This window comes from Corvus hawaiiensis, chromosome 13 (assembly GCF_020740725.1).
Source record: "Corvus hawaiiensis isolate bCorHaw1 chromosome 13, bCorHaw1.pri.cur, whole genome shotgun sequence".
NCBI classification, from domain to species: Eukaryota; Metazoa; Chordata; class Aves; order Passeriformes; family Corvidae; genus Corvus; species Corvus hawaiiensis.
In genome coordinates, this window is record NC_063225.1 from 13,660,418 (window position 1) to 13,680,781 (window position 20,364).

Sequence of the window (20,364 nt, forward strand, 5' to 3'; positions counted from 1 at the left end):
TTGCCTTATGGAAGATGGTTATAAATGTTTGTTGTGTTTGTGCCTGTGTTTATACAGAAAATGGGCAAGGGGGGAATCTTTCTTTGTTGACAAGCTGACTTTTCACATTTAATGAGAATTAATAGATCTTGGATAGTGAGAGAAGCCATAGATATCTGCAGAATTTATTTTTTTGTGTGTGTGTGTATATATATATATATATATCTGAAGTAATCTAGTAATTTGTAGTAAGTAGTGTCACCAAAATAATCTTTTAATTGGAGACAGGTGTAGCAGTTTGTTGTAAAGTGTGGATTCTCTATTCATTTCCAATTAAAAAATCCTCTTGACTTTAGACTTAAGAATGTAATTGATGTTCAAAGTAATTTTTGTGCTTAGATCTGGGACAAATTCCACACCAGGAGAGCAAGGGATGCTTTTCATGTTAACTATAAGTAGCAACTTTGTTAGTTACTTGAGAATTTTAACCGAATCCCTTGGGGATGAGGTGGGGGAAGATGGCAAAAGGAGAAATATTTTAATAGACAAAGTGAAGACACTTGGATACTCTAGAAAAACATGGGATGGATAGGTGAGGTAAGTAAATGTATATGACAAATGCCACCAGTGTGGAATGTTTGTGTGTTCATATGCAAATTCACTTTGCTTATTGTTTTCTGCATATTCAATATCCCCGATTTCCCTCATTTTTGGTATATTTTTAATCTGTTTCTCACTGGATGTTCTCGCTATGTGTAACACATATTAATGGGTTCATAGAGTGTTAACATTATTTATGGTAAGGTTAGCCTGGGGTAGACATACTAGTGGAGAATTTGAAACTACATAAAACAGCTATTCAGGAACTCTTTGGATCTCAGATACTTGCCCACATATGCTTGGGGGAGGAAGAGAAGAAAGTTCTTTCTTCAGGTTTGTACCCCTCTTCCCTCAGTTACTGCTGTGCATTCTTCCTGCCAGCGACTTCAGTGCCTTTTAGCCTTGCAAACATTTGATTTGTTATTCAGCACAGTGTAAGCCTGCTAAGTGGAGGGACAGGAATAGTACTGAGGAAGGAGCCCTCATGGATCAGCCTCTGTTGGAATAGAAATGTTCTTAGTTTGACAGGAGCATATAAATTATGAGTTCATAGGGTCAATCCAAATATAATGTGGAATTTAGTCCACCTTTACCTCCTGTGTATTTGAAGTACATAAGAACGTTAATAAATTGTTTTTATAGCACAAGATCTGTGCAGTGATCTGCAAACTGACAAAATACTCCATCTTTTCTTAGATGTACTTACAAATCAATGGGATGGATGTGTCAAAGGCATGTCTTTGAGAAGCAGGTCTTTAATACCTCTTCACACACTGACATTATTTTTTAAAAAAAATATTGTGTTAAAGAAGTTGTGAGAAATTCCTTGACTTCTGTGTTTAACGTCTTTATAAATATACTCTGAGATTTATTGCCTGGCTGGTTCAATCAGTAGAATTTTCATAGTGAAAGGCATCTGCAAATGCTGACACAACTGTAAATATAAATATAAAAACTTCTGATATTTAGAGTCTCTGGAAAACAAACTGAATTTTTTTTCCAGATCATCTTGTCCAAATGTCAACAAAAACAATAATTCAATATTTGTTCCTAAATTGCAAAAGTTATAATGGGAGGTTGATTACAGGTAATTCCATCTTCAGAATTTTCACATTTTGGATTATTTGAATGTGAAAAGCACTTCTTGCTCCAAATAAGTAATAGGACTAGCTAACAGAAGTATAATGCTGTCTTCTTACAAATGAGAATTTAAGGCATGGAGAATCCTTGGAGATTCCTGGCAGACCTGAGACTGGATGGTTAAATCCCATAAATCTCATTCAAAATCTTAGACTTTTACTTCTTGACAATCATTAATTTCATAGGATCCCAGTCTTTCAAAATTTTGGCCAAAAAAAGGAGGAGGGAGCAAATCTGTAGTGTTAAAACCAAGTTTTTCTAAAACGTTTACTTCTGCTGTCTTGGAAAATCTTAGAAGGTGTCACAGTATGGGGAAAAATACTCCAACATTTTTTCACTAATTGCAGTCTGTACATATAATTTTTATGATGAGCTATATAGACTGCATTGCTGATAAACACTTGGGCATGGCATTTCCGGGTAAGTATGTTTGTAGTTTTTCTTCTGTTCTGTTACTTTATTACAATTTTTCCAGTAATGTGATTTTATTGTGTATTAATTACTTATTAAACTTAAGGTTAAAAATTTGTCCTACAAGTTTGCAGATATTCCGTATTGTGTAGGTTTGACTGCTTTGTTAAAAGGTATGAGAGCATGGATGAATTTGCAAGACTTAGAGGGATATTGATTGGGGAAGCTGCTTGCAGTCAGAAGACTGAGCTAAGATGGAGCATGTGATGAGATAAAGGCTAGGTTAGGAAAGTGATTACGACTGGGGACCTGCTAATCACTGACCTCTGTAGGGATCCTGTAGTTTATCACTAATCTCACTTGCACTTGGCATTTTCCTGTGTTGCTGCTTCATTGTTCATAGCTGAGTGAGTAATTTGGCTTGGGATGAACAGGAGGAGGGTGCTGCAAGTCCAGCAGCTGCACTTGTTGGCACTGGGTTGCTAAACATCCTTAGTGCAGCCAGCAGCATGCTTGGCACACATCAGCCAATAATACTTAAACATTGTCATGAAGAGAATAGGAGGTCATTTGTTTTAAGCCATTTCTTCAAATTGTGTTGCTCCAGATCTGTTTCATTTCCAGGAGTTCTGGTCTCAAATATCATAAGGAAAAATGTATGTTGTATTTTGATATGTATTCACAATATATACATGTGTGCATTACAGATCTTTTAAATGCTAGAGAGAAGATACTAAAACTGTTACAGCCTCTATTAATGAGTAGGCTATATAGCAGTAGAAAAGGAAGAAATTATTCCTCTGCTGCTGTGGGAAATGTATGGATATATAGTAAAAATTTCTATGGCTGCATGTGTCAGTCTTGCCTCAATGAAGGCAACACAACAAGTCCTAGGAGCAGGGATGGACTTGTGTTTTAATCAAACAATTTTTTTTTCCACTGTACTGAATAATTGCTGAATAAGAAATTTTTAATGCCAACAAAATTTTAAAAAATAAAGAGCAGACCTGTAATAATCTTATTCTATGAACTTTGTGTACTTTCTACTTCATGGTAATTTGGAAAGCAATATTGATTAGTAGAAAAATGTCTTTGTTGAAGGTTTTTCTTGTATCTTTTGTATGTGCCTGTCAGTGTAGCTTGTGAAGCTTGTTCCTTGATACATTGGATCTGCATATGAAAAATTATTTGAATGTATTCATTCTGTGGGTAACAAAGACACATACTTTGCTGGATGTGGAGGGGGAGAAAGCAGTATAAAAATTCATTTCTAGATGAATTACCAACACTATTTTAATAGCTTGAAAAGAAAAATAAATTCTCGAAGTTGTCAACAATGTTTTGTTATAAACTGACTTTTGGGTAGGCTATCTGTAGGGACCAGTTCAAAGTGTTATATCAGTGATGAAATGATGTTTAGAAACTGTAAAAACAAGCTTCAGTATTCACTTGGATTCTCTGTACAAGTAGGGCAGACATATTTCATGTCTGACAAACAGAGCAGCTGCCAGCTGTGGTCACTATAGCATTCATACTGAATGATAAACATTGCTTCATTAAAAGATGTTGTTGCTTTCCATATTGCCAACCAAACAAATTCTTAGCAATGCACAGAAAGATCTTCAGTCTGTAAAGGGTTAATTCTGTGGGAATGGAAATAATTTTTTGAGAGTTCTGTCATCTTCTCATAAGCCAAGCATTATCTAGCAGTGGGAAAAGGCTGTTTTATACTGGCAGGCATTTATAGCACATTCACTGAAGTAGTCCTCAACTGAGTTAATGTAGTGCTGTTTTCAGCTCACTATCACTTTGCATCTTGCTGTTTCAGTTCGTTCTGTGTTAAGAGTATTTAGGCTGCACAGCTGTTACACATGTAGATGTATTGTGGAAGACAATTCCTCATGTGGTATTCAAAGGCTATATTAAGTTGTGAGCATATCACATTTAGACAAGTGATTGCAAGAGAAAAAAATTATTTACTAAATGCCTATTAATGTTTGAATTGATAGAGAATGTGTCAAGGTTTTAAATTTACACTGTTGGGAAATATTTGTGGTTCCAAATGCCTAGTGGGATTTTCTTGGTTGGGTTTCTTTTAATTCCATAGTCCCTGAACTTTGAGCCTGTTAGGTGGTGACTCGGTCCTTGAAGTTTTTCCTGATAAAAACACATGAAAATTCAAAAAAACCCCAAAAGCCCAATAAAGCACATTAATTCCAAGTTATTAAAATATTCAAATCCCTTGTGAATTGACCTGTGCAGATGTAAATTTTTTGTATATAACCATCTCAATTGTTTTTAAATGTCTCTTGCTTTATTCCAAATCTGCTTGGAATGCACAACTCTGGTATGTAGAGCCACTAGTACATAAACTGAAGAAAAGTTTACCATGATGCTTCTTTGTAAGCAAGACATAGATTTTTATTCTAAAATGACAGCATCTAACTTTTTTGTTGTGTGAAAATAAAATCAGATCTGAAGAGGAAATAAACTTCATCTGGGCATCTGCTTTACCTTCCCAGCTGATATGTCTGCACACTTCCTTACATCCATGTCTACACAAACCTGTGCAAATGAAAGTGTTCGATGAGGATTTTGTAATTAAGTGGTTTTTGCAGACTCCTCTCCTTCTTCTAATTGATGTCAGGTGCCATAGTGAATTTCCTTATGTCCCCAAAATGCCGAGCATTAGTGTTTCTGAATTTCCAGCTGTAATGCAAAAGAGACTACTGCTATCTGTGTAGTGAGCACTGACTGGGACAAGACCTGAGAGAGGGTGAAAAAGACCCAACTGCAAGTCTTCTGGGGTAAACCTGCAAGTCATTTCAGGGTCTGCTTTGGCTCTCAGTCTCACTGTATTTTTAAAGTTTGCATTCTCATAAGCACTGGCACTCCAGTAGGTTTGGGTTTTATTGTAACCTCTACATTTTTATGCTCTTCTGTCAATCTGTAGAGAGTATGAGTAAATAAGAAAGGCATTTCATAAGCTAAAAACCAACAAAGGGACTCTCCTTTGATATATTTGGCCATGTGTATGAACTTTACTGGATGCTAGAGGCTGCCCATGCATTGATCAGAGAGTGTGTATGGGACCTACCTTCTTGTAAACCAACAAGAATGTTACCCACCTTTCAAGTACTTGTGAAGTATTGCTAAGTATTTTCTCTTTCTATTGAGAAATAAACATTACCTGTGACATTAGCTTACAAAGGTTTAAATAGTGAGATTAGCATTTTGCCTAGACTGGAGCAGCTGAAGTGTGTTGAAATGACAACAGGCAATTTGAAATCTGTACTGTCACCTTTTCCATTGTGTTGGTAGTGAAGTGCTATGGCCAGACAGCATGATGCTGGGCAACCTTGATCTTTTCTCACTGAAGCTTCAGGGGCTTCAGTGAACTCCTGTAATGTGCTCTAATGGTGCCCAGGATTGCTCACCTCTGTCCCATCCTTGTGCTGTGCTAACATGGTGATGAAGTTGCTGACATTGTTCCAGTCCCACATGAGGGACCACAGGGTGCAGTTCCATAGTTTGAGAGACAGCCAGGAGCAGGGCTTGAGTGTGGGCTCGATGTGTGTTGCTGTAGTGTGTGCCTGTTAATTTTTGGTGTTTAAAAAATGTGTACCTTTAACATTGTGGCACTACTGCAAGTTTGAGAGTCCTGTCTAAGTGCTTGCACTGGGAATGTGTTTGGGACACTATCTGTGAAAGGCATCCTCTCATAGTTGATCCTAGGTTGTTTTCCAAACCCTTCATTGAAAAGCTGAGGCATTTGAACACAGGTTAAATGTTAATTTGCTCCAACAAATTTTTGAGAAATATTTAGGCACTACAGCATCAGAAAGCCTTGACTTTTCCTGGTCACTTCTCAGAACCAAATTTACCATGGATTGGGCTGTTCTAGTAAGCTTTTCTCCTTTAATATGAATCTGCCATACTTTAAAAAAATATAACATTTAAATAACTTGATTTTATGCATTCTTATCTAACAATTTCTTGCTTGCTACACAAACCATAATTTACATCATAATTTTTCGAGCCTGTGTAATTGACTCTTGTACAAATATTTGTTTTAAAGCCTGCCTGGAATACTGCATACTTCAGTCAAAGTTGTTTATCATGTGATATGAGATTCTCATTTTCTGGAAAGAAAATGCTGAGTCTGGTTTAATATGAACAGCATGATTCATCCTACTACTTATAATTTTGCATGCTAGGTATTTTATTTGCTTGGTGCTTGATAGTTGTTAGAGGCAAATTGCTTCGGCAGAAAAATGTAAAATTTTTCCTCCCTTTGTTACAGCAGAGCTGCCATTTTTCAAGCAAACTATTGTTGACCATACCAGTGCTAGTTATCAAGATTACAATCTTGCAGAGATGTGGTTCCAAGAGATTCAGACTTGTTTTTCCTCCCTGCTTACACAAGATGCACTTTTAAAATGACCAAAAAGCATACTTTATATTCTCCTCTTATGAGATTATATTTAGGGATTTTTGGTAGTAAGAGAGAAAAATCAGAAAAAGCAAAGGAAGTCCTATTCTTGAAGTGCAATTGCAATATCATGTAGCTATTTATCCCTGAAATGGGAATGTGGAAGAAAGGCTACTTTTTCTTCTTATTAGGACAGGAGAACACACACATTGTTTGCAAAGGGAATGCCTAGTTGGGTGAGATAGCATTCATTTTCAAATGGGTAAATCTGGTTAATTAATGCTTGCTTTTGGATAAGGCTCTGAGTAGTGGTACAGGGTTTTACTGAGTCCTAACTGTGTCATAATTAGGGCAGGCACATGCACAGTGTTTTCTGTTATACACATACTTGATGAATGTCTGATGCTTGGCATTGTTCAGCGGGCTTCTATTCAAGATTTTTTTCAAGGTGTTGATCCTGAGCTCTACTGGAGAACTTGCACACTGAGTTTTAATATACAAATATGCCATTTTGGTGGCATACCTAACAAATACAGCACTAAGTAGTTTTCCTGGAACTGGCAAACCCATTGCTAATGTCTTGTGACCTCAGACAGCAACATCAGAAGGCTGCATGAGGCACAGTGTTCTGTATGTGCTACCTACAGGCAAAGATTGCATATTTGGCAAAAATAATGTATGTTTTGCTGTCTTGCCCAGTTGTCTTGCTTGAGTTTTATACCTGCTTATCATTAAACATTAACATTAACATGTACATTAAACAAAAAGATTTTTAAGGATGTAGGGGTGAGTGTTGAGCTGAATGAATCAGCCGTGGTTTAAGGTTGGCGTGAGTTTTACTGTTCTGAATGAAGTTTTTGTTTGCTTTTCATGTGGTTTTATTTTATTGCTCAGTATATTCATTGTCTAAGATGGATACCAGCTAAGTGTTAGTTTCATGCAGGAAGGAGAAATGTCTCAAAGTGTCTCTACCTTTGCTTGTTGATAATGGAAATGAAAATGGACCTTTGCCTTTTGTATTTAAACATACTGAATAGGAATATTTTATAGTATCTGACTGGTTACAAAAGGAATTTTATTAGGTAAATATGTAATCTATTATTGTAGTGTTGTTTGAGTGTGTGAAACACAGATGTATAAAAACCTGATTTTTTTCATGCAACTTGATGTTTGTAAATTTACTATGATGTGAATAGATTTTCTGAATTGCATATATACAGACAATTGATGTGGATGTCTAGGGGAGTTTAAAAATAACCAAATTTTAAATTTCTTTCTTTTGTAGGAAAAACCTCAGACAGAGGTCCATTTCCACTGTATGGTAGAGACACGGGCTTACCAGGCTGTCAAGTAAGTAGAGTCTCTTCATTTTAGAGTGATGATTTCCTTCATGTGATTTCTAATGAGCCAGACTAAGCATACTTTGCTCATTGTTTAAAAGTCTGTTTCGAATGTACAGGAAATTTGACTGTTTGAAAAGTATAATTACCACGTGATTACATTCAGTGTCTGTTGATAAAGATTTAAATAACTAATATGTTTATAATTCTAAGATACTGCTTTATGTTTATTTTCTCAAAGAGGAATCTTTTTTTAATTTTACTGTAGGTTGACTATTTCCTTTGAACTGATATTTTCAGGGGTGTCTTTCTTCTGGAGGATAAAATTTAGCATATGAGTTTGACATCTTGGTTTTTAACTAGTAGCTTGGGAAGTGTGAATGGGCAGCACCATGTGGCAATGCTTCCCCTATTAAGAAAGGATCATTCTCATAGCCTTTACTACTTCTCTGCAACGCAGATGTGGCAAACAAAGACTCATTTGTAGCTGTATGGGTGAGCTTTCAGTAACATTCTCCCAAAAAGCAGTATAGCTCTTTACCTTAAAGTTACGGGCGTCACATTATTGCCAGTCTAGACAGTAAAACATTGTATTAGTGTTGTTACTATTGTTGAAATAACTCTGTATGTACTGTATTTAAATATAATAACTTAAGCTTGACATTAGTTTGGAAGCAAATTAATTTCCACAATACTCTTTCATTAAGTTAATGTTTTGTATTGGAAAATGGTTTTATATGAACTTTGCATAAAATTCTATTCTGCTTTGCAGGAACGAGTGTAGTTTCTGTTGTTTGGTTTCTCAGTGAGGAAAATCCTTTTATATCTCTATATATTTAGGATTGTTTCTATCTAGTACCATTTAATATTAATTTTTTACATATAGCTATTTTAAACTTAGAATCTTACACATATTTGTTTCTATTAACATCTCTTTTAGTTCTGTTTATCACTTTGATAAGCTTTCTACTATTTAATCTGCCTCAGTTTCTTTTTCTTTAAAATGTTTAGTATGTGGGGAGAATGTTACTGTAGGTAAATCTGTATTGGTTTTATATTCAGGATAATAAAAAGTGAACATAGAGTTAACCTTGAATTAAATTTTAATTCCATTAGATTCATGTGATAAATTACAGTTTGTATTTTATTTTGGTCTTTGTCAGGTAAATCTGACAGTGTTTGAATTCATTTAACTTGGAATGTGGTGGGATTTCTGAATCTTTAGAGGTTTTTTTTGGTTTTTGTAAATGGCGTGGTAGCGCTTGAAATACAGCTCTCATTGCAGCTCCTGTGTTTGAAATCTGTCATAGAGAAGGTCTAAAGTGATCATGAGAGGTCATTACAATCCAAATGAAGAATTGGCTGCATTGTCCCTTACAGAGGCTTCATGTGCTCAGTTCTCAAAAAAGTCTAGGGATGGAAGAGACTGCATGACCACTCTGGGTCTTGTTTTCCACTACTTGAGTGTAGTTACTCTCAAAAAGTTTCCCTGGTGCCTTATCTAAACATCATTGTAATTAAAGTAGCTAGCTCTTGTCTTACAGACAGTGGACATGGAGAAGAATCTATTCTCTTTTAAGCCTGTAGAGGCTGGAAAAACCATTAGATGATTAAGATGATAAGGAGTCCTTAGAAAAGATAGACATAACTGCAGTTAATTTTTACATGGGTGTGTATAGTGCAGGTATATTTTAGCAGTGGATATGTGACAGGCTCTGTCTCAGACTGAAATATTGGTAGAAAAGCTTATGCTTTGCTCTGAATGTTCTCCAGTAGGTTCACAACCCTAGGGAATTCCAGTGTTTTAAGTGAGGTCAAGTAGCTCACCTAGGGCCTTTAACACTATGGCAAAAAGAAATTTCCTGGATCTTTCAGACAATACTGAACTTTTTCCTGTGTGGTATTTGCCTATTTTCCTAACAAATCTCCAGTCTCAGCTACATACTTCAATCGTAGTGATCTAAAATTTCCCAATACCTTTTTATGGTAATGCTGGCTAGCTTGTTATTCCTCACCCAGTATTTTTCAGTTTACAGGTTCCATGTACAAAAATCTATTTACTTTTTTAACACGTTCCTTCTACCGTCTCTAAATTTGTTAGTGCAATTTTGAATTCCAGGCTTGCACTGCATTTGTAGATCCTTATGGGTTATTTGCTTTGTGAATTTAGTAAATGTAGTCTTCATTTTTCATCCAAGTCACTAATTAAGAGGTGGAATGATGCCCAAAACAGATGCCTGCAAAGTCTCAGTTAATACATTCACCCACTGTTGATCATAAACTCTTAGCTGTTTTTTAATCAGCTTTGCTCTGTATTCAGCATTAGTTTTAGTTGTCCTCAGTTCCTCAGTTCACCTGTGAAATGTGGAATTGGTAAAAGCCTTATTAAAACACCTCTTATGCAATCTGAGAATGAAATTAATTTTAAATACTGTATTCCAGCTGAATCACTATCAATTCTTCATTATCTTCTGAAATTTGTAGTCTATTTCTTCCAATATTCTTCAAAAAAAAAAGGAAATTTAGGTTGTTGAGGAATTATAAGCCACTACTTTTCTTCCTCTCGGAAACCAACCAATGCCATTCTTTTCTAGTCTCTGCTCTGAACCAGGAGTTCAAGGACAGTGGCTAAGGTTTCTGAAATGGTAAAATGGCAAGAGCCAGTCAGTCTCCTGAGTGTGTTATTGGGTACAGGTGAATTGAAAATACCTAACTTCCCCAAATACTCTTGAATCCATCCTTCTTCTACCTCCTTTCCTTATGTTACTTGTGTAAAGGGGATTAATAACCTGGTATGGAAGTGGGAGGAGTTTTAAGTTTTACTTTCTGAACTTACAGAAGGCTGCAATGAAAATTTTCAAAACCACTGTAAACTGCAATGTTTCAGACTCATTCTCACCTTTTACTGAAAATAATCTAAGCAGTGATTTGTAGGGGCTGTTTGCTACCTACAGGCTTTATATTTAGGCTGTAGGAGTTGAAGTGTGATTGATTTTCAGTGTAGCTTAAGAACCTGAGCAATTTAGGTAATGGAATCTGATTCAGCTGTAACATTTAGTCACAAGAATGTAAATATGGCTAATTTGCGAATATTTTATTAGCAGGAAGTGCTTGTTTTCAGGTTTTTGTTCCATCACGTGTTTTAAGCAAGCCAAAAAGGAGAATCCAAAAGTATATAGACTCTAAGTGGATAGGTAAGATGACAAATTGAGGCTTATGCAGAGCTGATTTAGATGAACGTAAAAAATCTTTACCTGGAGAAAAAATTGACAGCTTTTAGAAGAAATATTAAAAACTCTATTTTCCTGTCAGAATGAAATGTGATGCTACATGACTTGACACAAAGTCTCTTTTTTGTGTCTTTGAATTGGAGGTAGGGTGGTGGTTTGTGATTTTTGAGGGGACTCCACTATTCCTGTTGGCCATGTAATTGCAGTTTTGGGAAGGGCTTCTTTTCACAAATTATAAATCAGGTAAAGGTTAAACTTTAAGAAAGCTTCATGTAATAAAAAAAGATTTTATTCACATTTGTGTGATTTAGTATTGAAAACAGTAGCTTATGTAAAAGAAAGATTAGACTTCAGATATTGAATTCATGACTCCTATTTCCAGTATCATCAAAAAGGTCCCCAGCTGTCACTGAACATTGGTTTGACAGGTCTGAGCTCAAAGAAAGCCAGGGGTCTGCACTATTTTTAAAGTGAAATTGAGATAAATGTGCAGTACATGTGTAGCTGTTAGACTAATTCTTCTAATTGTTTGTGTGGGTCTTCACAGAAGGTAACTTCATCCCCAGGAGCCCATGAGTGCCCTGGATAATTGGCAGGGGGGATGCTCCTTTGGCCTCACAGTGTCTGTTCTCATGTGCCTGGCACATTCTCTCCCCACTGGCCTCACTAGGCTCAAGATAGTAAATTGTTGGTGACTATTCCCTTAATGTTCTATTTTCATTCTAAACAATCATGCATGAAAAATAGACATGATGGATTTTTTGATGTGTGGTGATAACACATTTATCCTCCCTTCATAATAATTTGAAGGCTACACACTGTCCTGTGTTTGGGAAGGGAGGTAGAATCAAGTGCTGAATGTAATGGATGCTAGGCAGGAATAAAGAGGCATTCACCACTTGTGGTTTAAAGCGTGGCCTTCCTGTAAAGAGTCGTATCTTAATTTACTCCATTTTTCTTACTCATTAATCTCGATGGTCTACATGATGATGGGACACTTCAGAAGTTATAAAACTGTTAGAAAAAACTGCTGCTGATAAAACTGTAGAATACACAAATGCTGGAAGGAGCTACGGATTGAATTTACTAAATACATTTCACTTAGACTATATACAATCCTATATATATAAAATAATGTATAAAATATACACTACTCTATAGTACCTGATATTTATACATACTGCATGAAATATATAGCACTACACTGAGAACATATGGACAATCTATATGATACTGTGTATGCTACCTATGTTTTATTTAGTGGCTGATGGATTTTTAACTCATTTCTGCTGCTATTATTGTATAAGTTTTGTGTGTGTTGGTAATAAATAAGGCAGCTTTTTCTTGGATGAAAAAAATTCAATAGAAAGCTGGTCCATCAATATTTCCAGTAATATCGCTACCCCATTTTCCCTTCAATAGCCATCAACTCTGCTGTTGCCATGAAGCTAATGTGAGGTGACTCATTTAGCAGCATATTACTGCATCATTGCAACATGATGTAAGGCACATCAGGCTTTATTAAATTAGCCTGAATTTTGCAGTATGACAGTAGCATTTTATGCACATTAACACCATACTTAGTGCTCCTTATGGGAATATACTTCAAGTAAACATATTAAGACATGATTTCAGACAACTTTTCAAAATTTACCAATTTCTCCTTTCTTCACCATTTAACATGGAACTTTAAAGGTTTACATCTTGTTGTCTGCAAATTTAGCTATTTATTAAAGAATAAAATGGTGGCATGTTAAGACTGTATCTGTTAGCTGTAACATCCTTAATGGGCTCAAAAGTTTGTTTTATTTTTGTGCAAAAAAATTTGTTTCTTAGCAAACACTACAAGAACTTTTGAAATAAACTCGAAAAATGCCTTTAGCACCAATTTCTTGGGCAATTTAACAGATGATCACTTCAGCAAAAGAAATGTCTGCAAGTGTGTGTTACTTTGTCTTTGCATAGTCAGTAATTTGCCTCTTAAAAATTTAAAGAGACTTTAAAGCAGCTTGAGCAGAATTCAAACCTAAAGAACAATTCTGCAATGTCGGGGCAAGTACTATCTCAGAGCTCACTCTCTAACAGCTACGGAAGTATAAGGGTACAACTCCAGAAATTTGAGCTGTCTAGAGAGAACATAAAAGCCCGTTCATATTGTGCATAGGCAAAAATGGCAACTTTTTTGTTGCCAATGTCAGGGTGGTGAGGATTAAGCAAGCAAAAGTTAAAGACATAGATGCCAGTTTAATGCATAGAGAAAAATTAATAGAAGAAAATAGCACCAACTTAAACGTAGTTTTAATATGTTCCTAAACTATGTAATTGTAAGATGTGTATTTGGTGTAATGGAGAAGAGTAACTGATTTTAATGTTTTTAGTAAAGCATCAGGTAACATTAAACAGCTGTAAGAATAAGCATACAGACAAAAATGTGAATGGTAGGAGATAAGAATGTGTAAAATGTATGTGGGAAGCAAAAATGAGATTTACTGACAAAAATGGAAAAGTAGTGAAGAATATGAAAAATGTAATTGGAAATGCAAGTTTCGTGAGAACAAAAAATTCGGAAGTGACAACAGTGAAAGAAATGAGTGATTATGAATAGTAGGGTAGAGTAGGGTTTTAGTGGCTTCTGACAGCTGAGGGGTTACTTAAAATGCAAGAGTTAGACTAGAAAAATATATTTGTAGCACATTGAATTTTCCAAGGTGGTTGTTCTTCAGATGGGTACGGAGGCACCCAGATAAATCATCCTCAGGCTGCAGGTGTAGCCCCGAGGATCAGCATGGCAGCCTGACACTGCAGTTGCTCCTAGGATGCTTTGCCAGGGTTTCTGCTAACCAGTGTCTATTAAACAAGAAAGCTCTTCTTCCTCACTCCTAGTGTATGTTTGAGGACACTTTAGATGGATCTTTCCAATGAGGCAGAAGATTACATCATTTTCTGGACCTTTCTGATGAGTGAGACCTTAGAAAGACTACAAGCAGTGGCACCAGTTGCTTTTCTTCCTTCCTCACAGTTTTAGAAACAGTATAGAGAACATGATGTCTCCTTAAATCCAAGTAATACTGAGTTATAAGTATAAAAAATATTAAGGCTTGTACATGTGTGGGGTTTTTAATACCAATATAACTTTAAAGCTGAAAAACTGATTTTATTTTGTAAATTTTCTCTTTTTAATCTCTCCTTCTCTGACACTTTTGATATCAGGTGTCTCCCTGAAGCAGATTTTTACAGCTGAGCTATCAATCTCTAAGAAATGCAGCTGCTGAAGGAAAGGCTGACACAATGTTAACTGAAGCAGTGACTCTGGATTCTGCCAGCTGATACCATCTTAAAAGATTGGGATTGGGGAGAGGGATATATAGTTTTAGGGCAGATGGAATGCCTGAACTTTAGTTTATTTTGCTTCATTTTACTTCTCAAATAGAATCAAGCAATATTAACTTTCTGTTCACCATGATTTATTAGAAGTGAATTACTTATTGTGCTATTGGGAAAATATCTCCTGTCACTCAGCAGATAAGGAGTCTGCAGAACCTTTTTAGAAAGTAAAAATGTATGGGGCACAGGCTAGATTTCTTTTTCCAGTGCTGGAGGTGACCACCTGAAGTTAATCAGGGAAGACATTCCCCCTGGAATGAAGTGGGTAGCAGGTGTTAGGAATTTGTTGTAGTTGGAGGAGGGATGCTATTTTTAAAGGGTGAGCAGTTCCGTAAGGAATAATTTTCAGTGCCTTACCAGGCAAACAGTTTCTTGTCTTTGCCCTTCTCTTTCTCACACTATTTAGGGTTGTCAAATTTTCTTGCCACCTTTATTTTTTGCTTGTGTTTGATTGTATTTAAGGTTATGAATATTCTGTAAATTAATATATATACACACTATCTTGCATGTTGCTACTTAAGGAAGTAAAAATAATGTTATAGCACAGAGTGCAGATAAAACTTCTTTGGTGAATTACTATTTGCATCCAGCTAAACTGACTGCCTCAGAGCCGGGTGCTTCTCAGTTACAAATTTATGGTATTAGTGGAGGATGGGGAAAATATTAGCTCAGCTCTGTACTCCTAGTCATGCCTGTTTATCTGAATGAGCTGGATTGCCCTTTGGATTTTCTTGAAGTATGTATTCCTTTTGTCTGTAATTGCTCTAGTATGTTAAGCCCCCATTTACTTTCCTTTTTTAATTAATAGGTAGGTAAAGTCCCTTCCCAGACTTCACATCTGCACAAATAACTGGTGTCAAGAGTAGAGGCCCTGAGTAGGATTGGGATGGGGGAGTTGAGTGATGTAGGTAACCTCTTACTGAGCAGTGCTTCCTGGGATGGGTGGGAGAGACTAGAGCTTGGGCAGTCACTCAGTGGTGGAAGGAAGCACAGGATTTCTCATTTACCTTCCTCCTTCATGGAACTAAACCATCCAGCTTGTATTGGTTTCAGCTGTGTTGTGGAGTGCTTTTCGAGACAGTGGTGCTCCTGATGGTACAGGTTTCTAAAAAGCAGGGAGAGAAGCATAACATTTATTCAGGAGAGAGGACTGTAGCCTAAGATATTTCCTGGCCATTTCCTAGCACCCTAGTATTGAACTGAGCTCTCCCTTGATCACATGTGAAAACATATGACTTCTCCATGTTAAGTCCTAACAACTAACTGGTTGCTTTATTAATGTACCCTCATCATGTTAATAATTTTCTGACTTGGTGCTTAGAGCAAGAGAGATTTTTTTTCTCTTAGTTGTGTGGGAGAGGAGATGTACAGCTTCCATACTGTATGCATGAGATGATCTACTAATGTTCTGAAATATTTTTAAATAATTTTGCTGAAGATGCAGAGGGAGGAACAGATGCATAGTTTGAGCTTTATACTATCCTTTATAGTCTGGCTTCTGTAAATAAGACTCAGCATAACATCTTTTATTTAAATATTGACTCCTCATGCTAATATCTTGTAATCATAAAGGAAAGCAAGGAGGCTGGTACCATAAAAATTAAAAAAATAAATGAATAACCACTCAGCAGCTTCTCTTGTAGAATTTTGGAGTTCTCCAGAAAGTGGCTTTTGTATAATCATAGTAAGGAAGCTGTTCAAATTACTGTTTTCATAATGTAGTGAAAAGATTCAAAGGCAAAGGGAGGGGTGCCTGACCTGTAATCACAATGCTTAGTAATGCCTTCCTAGAATTCAGTCAGCAACGCAAAAATACCTTGCCCGGGGGGATGAACGAAGACAAGCTGAGCCAGCATAACCTCCGGGATTGGACACCAACATCAGCAGGGTGCTGCTTTAGAAGCGTAAAACTGAATTTGTAGTCTTGCCAATATGCAGCATCAGCGCAAGAAAGCCAATATTGCAAAGGAGAAGGAAGGGACCCTTCAAAATATTTGTATTAATCAGGGGCTTTAAAGACATTTAGATGCAAAAAGAATACAAAATGATTCCTTCCCTTTGCATTTAATCTTTGCTTTCCTCACTGCTAAACACGCCCCCCCCCCATATATGTAATTCTGAATAAACTCCTTTCTTCTCTCTCTTCTGTCTCTGTGCTCAGTCCCAGTATATTTACACATGAACAGAATTTGCCATGGTAGCAGCCTCTGCTTAGGTACACACATGAATAAGCAGCTCATGGTGATCTGGAAAAGCATTGGCATAAAAAGAGAATATATTGATAACTTGATCTTCATTGGTGTAAACATTAATTGGAAAGACAGTAAGGCTAAATGTTATTTTGTTTACGATGTTGCATCGCTTTGGTATTTAGTACCCTAGGTAGCTGGTTTTTAATCCAGTGAGCTAGATTAGCCTGATTACACTGGCAGGATGCAGTTGATGGATGACTGTCATTATCTTCTCAAACCTGCATGATACTTTAGGTATAGGAGATGATAATTAAATTTTCAAGAGACTACATTGAGATTATAAGACCTAAGTATTTTTTAAAAATGAGGGATATGTTTGCAATTATCAACATGTTGTTAGAGGATCCTCTCCTGAGATGTTTTATTAGCAACCCCTGATTTCCTTTAAATTGATCAAGAAAAAAAAGCTCAAGTTATCATATAACACTTTAGATGTTGTTTTGGTTTTCTAATTCTGATATTTTCCTCCACCTGAAACAGACCAAAAATGTATCTGATCAAATCTATTGGTAATGGCTTGAAGATGTACAGGTTACCACAATATATTTAATGAAACCTTGTTTGAGACAAAACACTAGAGAGGATCATAATTAATGCCTCATTTTCTGCCAGTTGCTATTGATTACTCATTCAGAGTCCCTTTGTTCTCAAAATGGTAACACTGTATTTCACATTACTATTTGATGATATTCTCAGGATGAGATTCTTTAACAGCATGCTGATAATTGCAAACATATCTCTAAAATTTAAATTTAAAATGAATTTACATCATATGTCAGTGTTTTTCCCAAATTCAGCTCCTATTTTGGAGTGCATATTCATTACAGTTTCCAAAGACTGGAGACTTGAGTAAAGTGAAATTCAACACTTTATATCTTAGTTATATTTTTGTCTTAAACTGCGTGATGTGGAACTTGAGTGAATGGTCTTTTTACAGCTCTAACCTCTCTACCATACTAGGATTTCAGAGCAATTATTTGTTAATGTTTTAGTGTTGTGCTGGGTGTTCCTTTGGAAACACCATAACAAAATATACAACTTTGCTGAGGGATTTTGCAAGTTTACTAGAGTTTGGCTTTTCTTTTTTGTTATGTTCTTTTAACTCAGCTTATGCAAATTTTTCAGGTTTATCTGTAAGGCAAGACATGCCATACTGAGACACATTATATCCATGCTCTAAGTCAACCAAAGAGCTCATTGAGTAAAAACGACATGCACATGAAACTTGTGCTCTACCCAGGACAACATTTCGAGTTTACAGTAAGGCATGGAATGCACTTGCCATCTGCTCTGTGTAATTCTGAGAAATAGAGAGATGCCAAGTGAGTTTGTCAGCGACTGTGGCGGGATAATGGAGGGATTTGGTTGAGATGAGTGGTGTTGCATTACATTATTTTGTAAAAGTAAAAAAGTATCCAAGCTCCCAATTTTTAACTAAACACTCAAGTACTTATTTTTACCTCTAGACAGTTTTCCTGCTTTAAGTAGGTACAGCCTGACTACTAGGACTGAAAGCATAAACTTTATGAAAAGGAAGCTAATGCAAAAAAATAGAAAAAATAAAATCTAGTTGAATCTAGTTGACTGTTGGGGAGGTTTTCAAGATCTAAGTTTGCGGTTGGTGAGTTGCAGCTCTCATTTCACTGCCAAAGCAGCCTGCCTTATTATGCCAGCATAATGGGCCTGTCATAATCAGTTGCATATAATAGGCTAATGCTTTTATTCTCAACCATATTCTTCTTTTGATAGAAAATAATGAATAATGTAAAGGCACACAGTTGTATTTGGATCAAACTATTGCACAGTTTGGCTATGGTTACACTGGGAAAATTTGAGTTCTTAAAAGTGTTTGCCAATGTTTGTGTTTAAGAAAAGAATGTGAACAAGATTTCGACCAAGAAGCACAAGGCTACCTGCCTATAAGAAATGCATTTTTGAATAGGTAAAACTTTATATAGGCAATGTATAGCGTCTATTTGTTAAAACTGCTTGTGTACTTTTCAGGACAGCTTGGCTTTCCTGTCTGCGTAGAGCCTAAATTCTAGAGAGCTGCAAGGAATATTACGTAAGGACATCTGTAGGCCTTTACTTGTCCGCTTTCTTTTTTATATCAAAGTAAAATCAAAGAATTATTTACCAACATATTAGAATTCTGCTGGCTGGTGTCCTAGAAGTTCACTGAAGGCAGAGCAGTGTTTTGGCATCAAATGGTATCTAAAGAGTCACAGAGTTGGGCTGGGGAGAAGAAAACTTTGGAATTAGTCAAATTACTTTTTACTTTCATGCTTAAATTCTTTGAAAGAATCAATTTAAGAACCATTTTAAAATAAGTTGACTAAGGAGCTTTCTTTAAAATCTCAGGTATATCATTTTGATATAAGCATATGGTTGATTGGCTTGTTAGTTTGAATGGAAGTTACCTTTGCAGCTGCACTTTTGTGCAAGCAATGCAAAGTTACTTGTTTTCTGTGACAAAAGTGCATAAATCCACCCCCTATATGTAGATATGATTCTTTTTCCCTCACCCTTGCAATTCTTGAATAGGTGACTCCCCTGCATTTCATTTTTATGAGAATACTCTTTAGGATAGTGACCCCTTAAAGCATTTGTCGATATAGTGGCCCTTGTGAAGGACTTTCCTATTTGGGTCAGGCCGTTTCCCCTGAGGCTGTCAAAACTGTTTCTTGGTTTCTCTGAAAGGGATAAATCAGAAAAGTAAAGCAGGCATGTTTACATCTTTTTCTCTTTTCTCTTTGGAATCAGGCTTGCTGTGCTCTTAGCTGATTGTAATAAAAGCCTTTTTTTCCTTTTTTTTTTTTTCCCAGTTGGTTATTGAACACTCATTCCTTAGGGAAAACATTTCTTTAAATAACTTTTTGTGTATCTTGAGACTGGCTATATGCATTATAAAATCCAAACAGTTAAATTTTTAGGGGTGATGCCTGTTTATTGACAATGGTAATACAGACAAGGACTCGGACAAGCATTCAGGAGAATAACCAGTCATTGATTATTCTTTAGTAATTGGATGTGTGCTTGGCAGATGAGGTTCAGAGTGAGCATGCAGGTTCTCTGTGGAGAATGCCCCTAACTACATGTGTAAGTGATCTGCCTCTGCGCAGGGACCTCGGGCACTTAGTTAGGAGAAGCTTGATGCTGATAATACAAAGCTTTTTTGCTATCCTCAGTGGTATTTTTGTATTCCTTTCTTTATCAGATGCCCTTAGGAAAGGATCAGTCCTAATCAATATTTTTTCTCAATTGGTTCAAACAGGCAGAAAAATCAATGAGCTGAACTAATGACATCTATTTTTATTTTCTTTTGGAAGATTGAGGAACAATTACAAAATTCTAAACAGATGTTTCATTTGATTGGACCAATGGTAGAAGAGGGTTGTGGTTTTGTGTTGTTTTGGTTTTTTAATCCTTTTTTATAAATAAAAAAATTCTTACCCCAAAACAGTATAGATGAGAAAACTTCTTCAGAGTGTGTTGCACAGCTTGAGATTTACTGTGTATTTACTATAGCGATTATATGCTAACTTAATGTTATTGAAACCAGGCTGCTTTGAAATTCAGGGTCCGGTGAAAATGTC

The 20,364-nt window shown here is 36.2% G+C and overlaps 1 protein-coding gene across 5 annotated transcripts in view; it reads left to right on the forward strand.

Annotated features, from left to right (window-relative positions):
- The window catches only part of TCF12 (transcription factor 12), a 160,873-nt gene that overhangs the window by 83,085 nt on the left and 57,424 nt on the right, over positions 1 to 20,364 (forward strand). For all 5 annotated transcript variants that reach the window (XM_048317214.1, XM_048317216.1, XM_048317212.1 and 2 more), the window contains exon 7: positions 7,848 to 7,912. In XM_048317214.1, the coding sequence (XP_048173171.1) occupies positions 7,848 to 7,912 (65 nt within the window). The remainder of the gene's footprint in view (positions 1 to 7,847; positions 7,913 to 20,364) is intronic.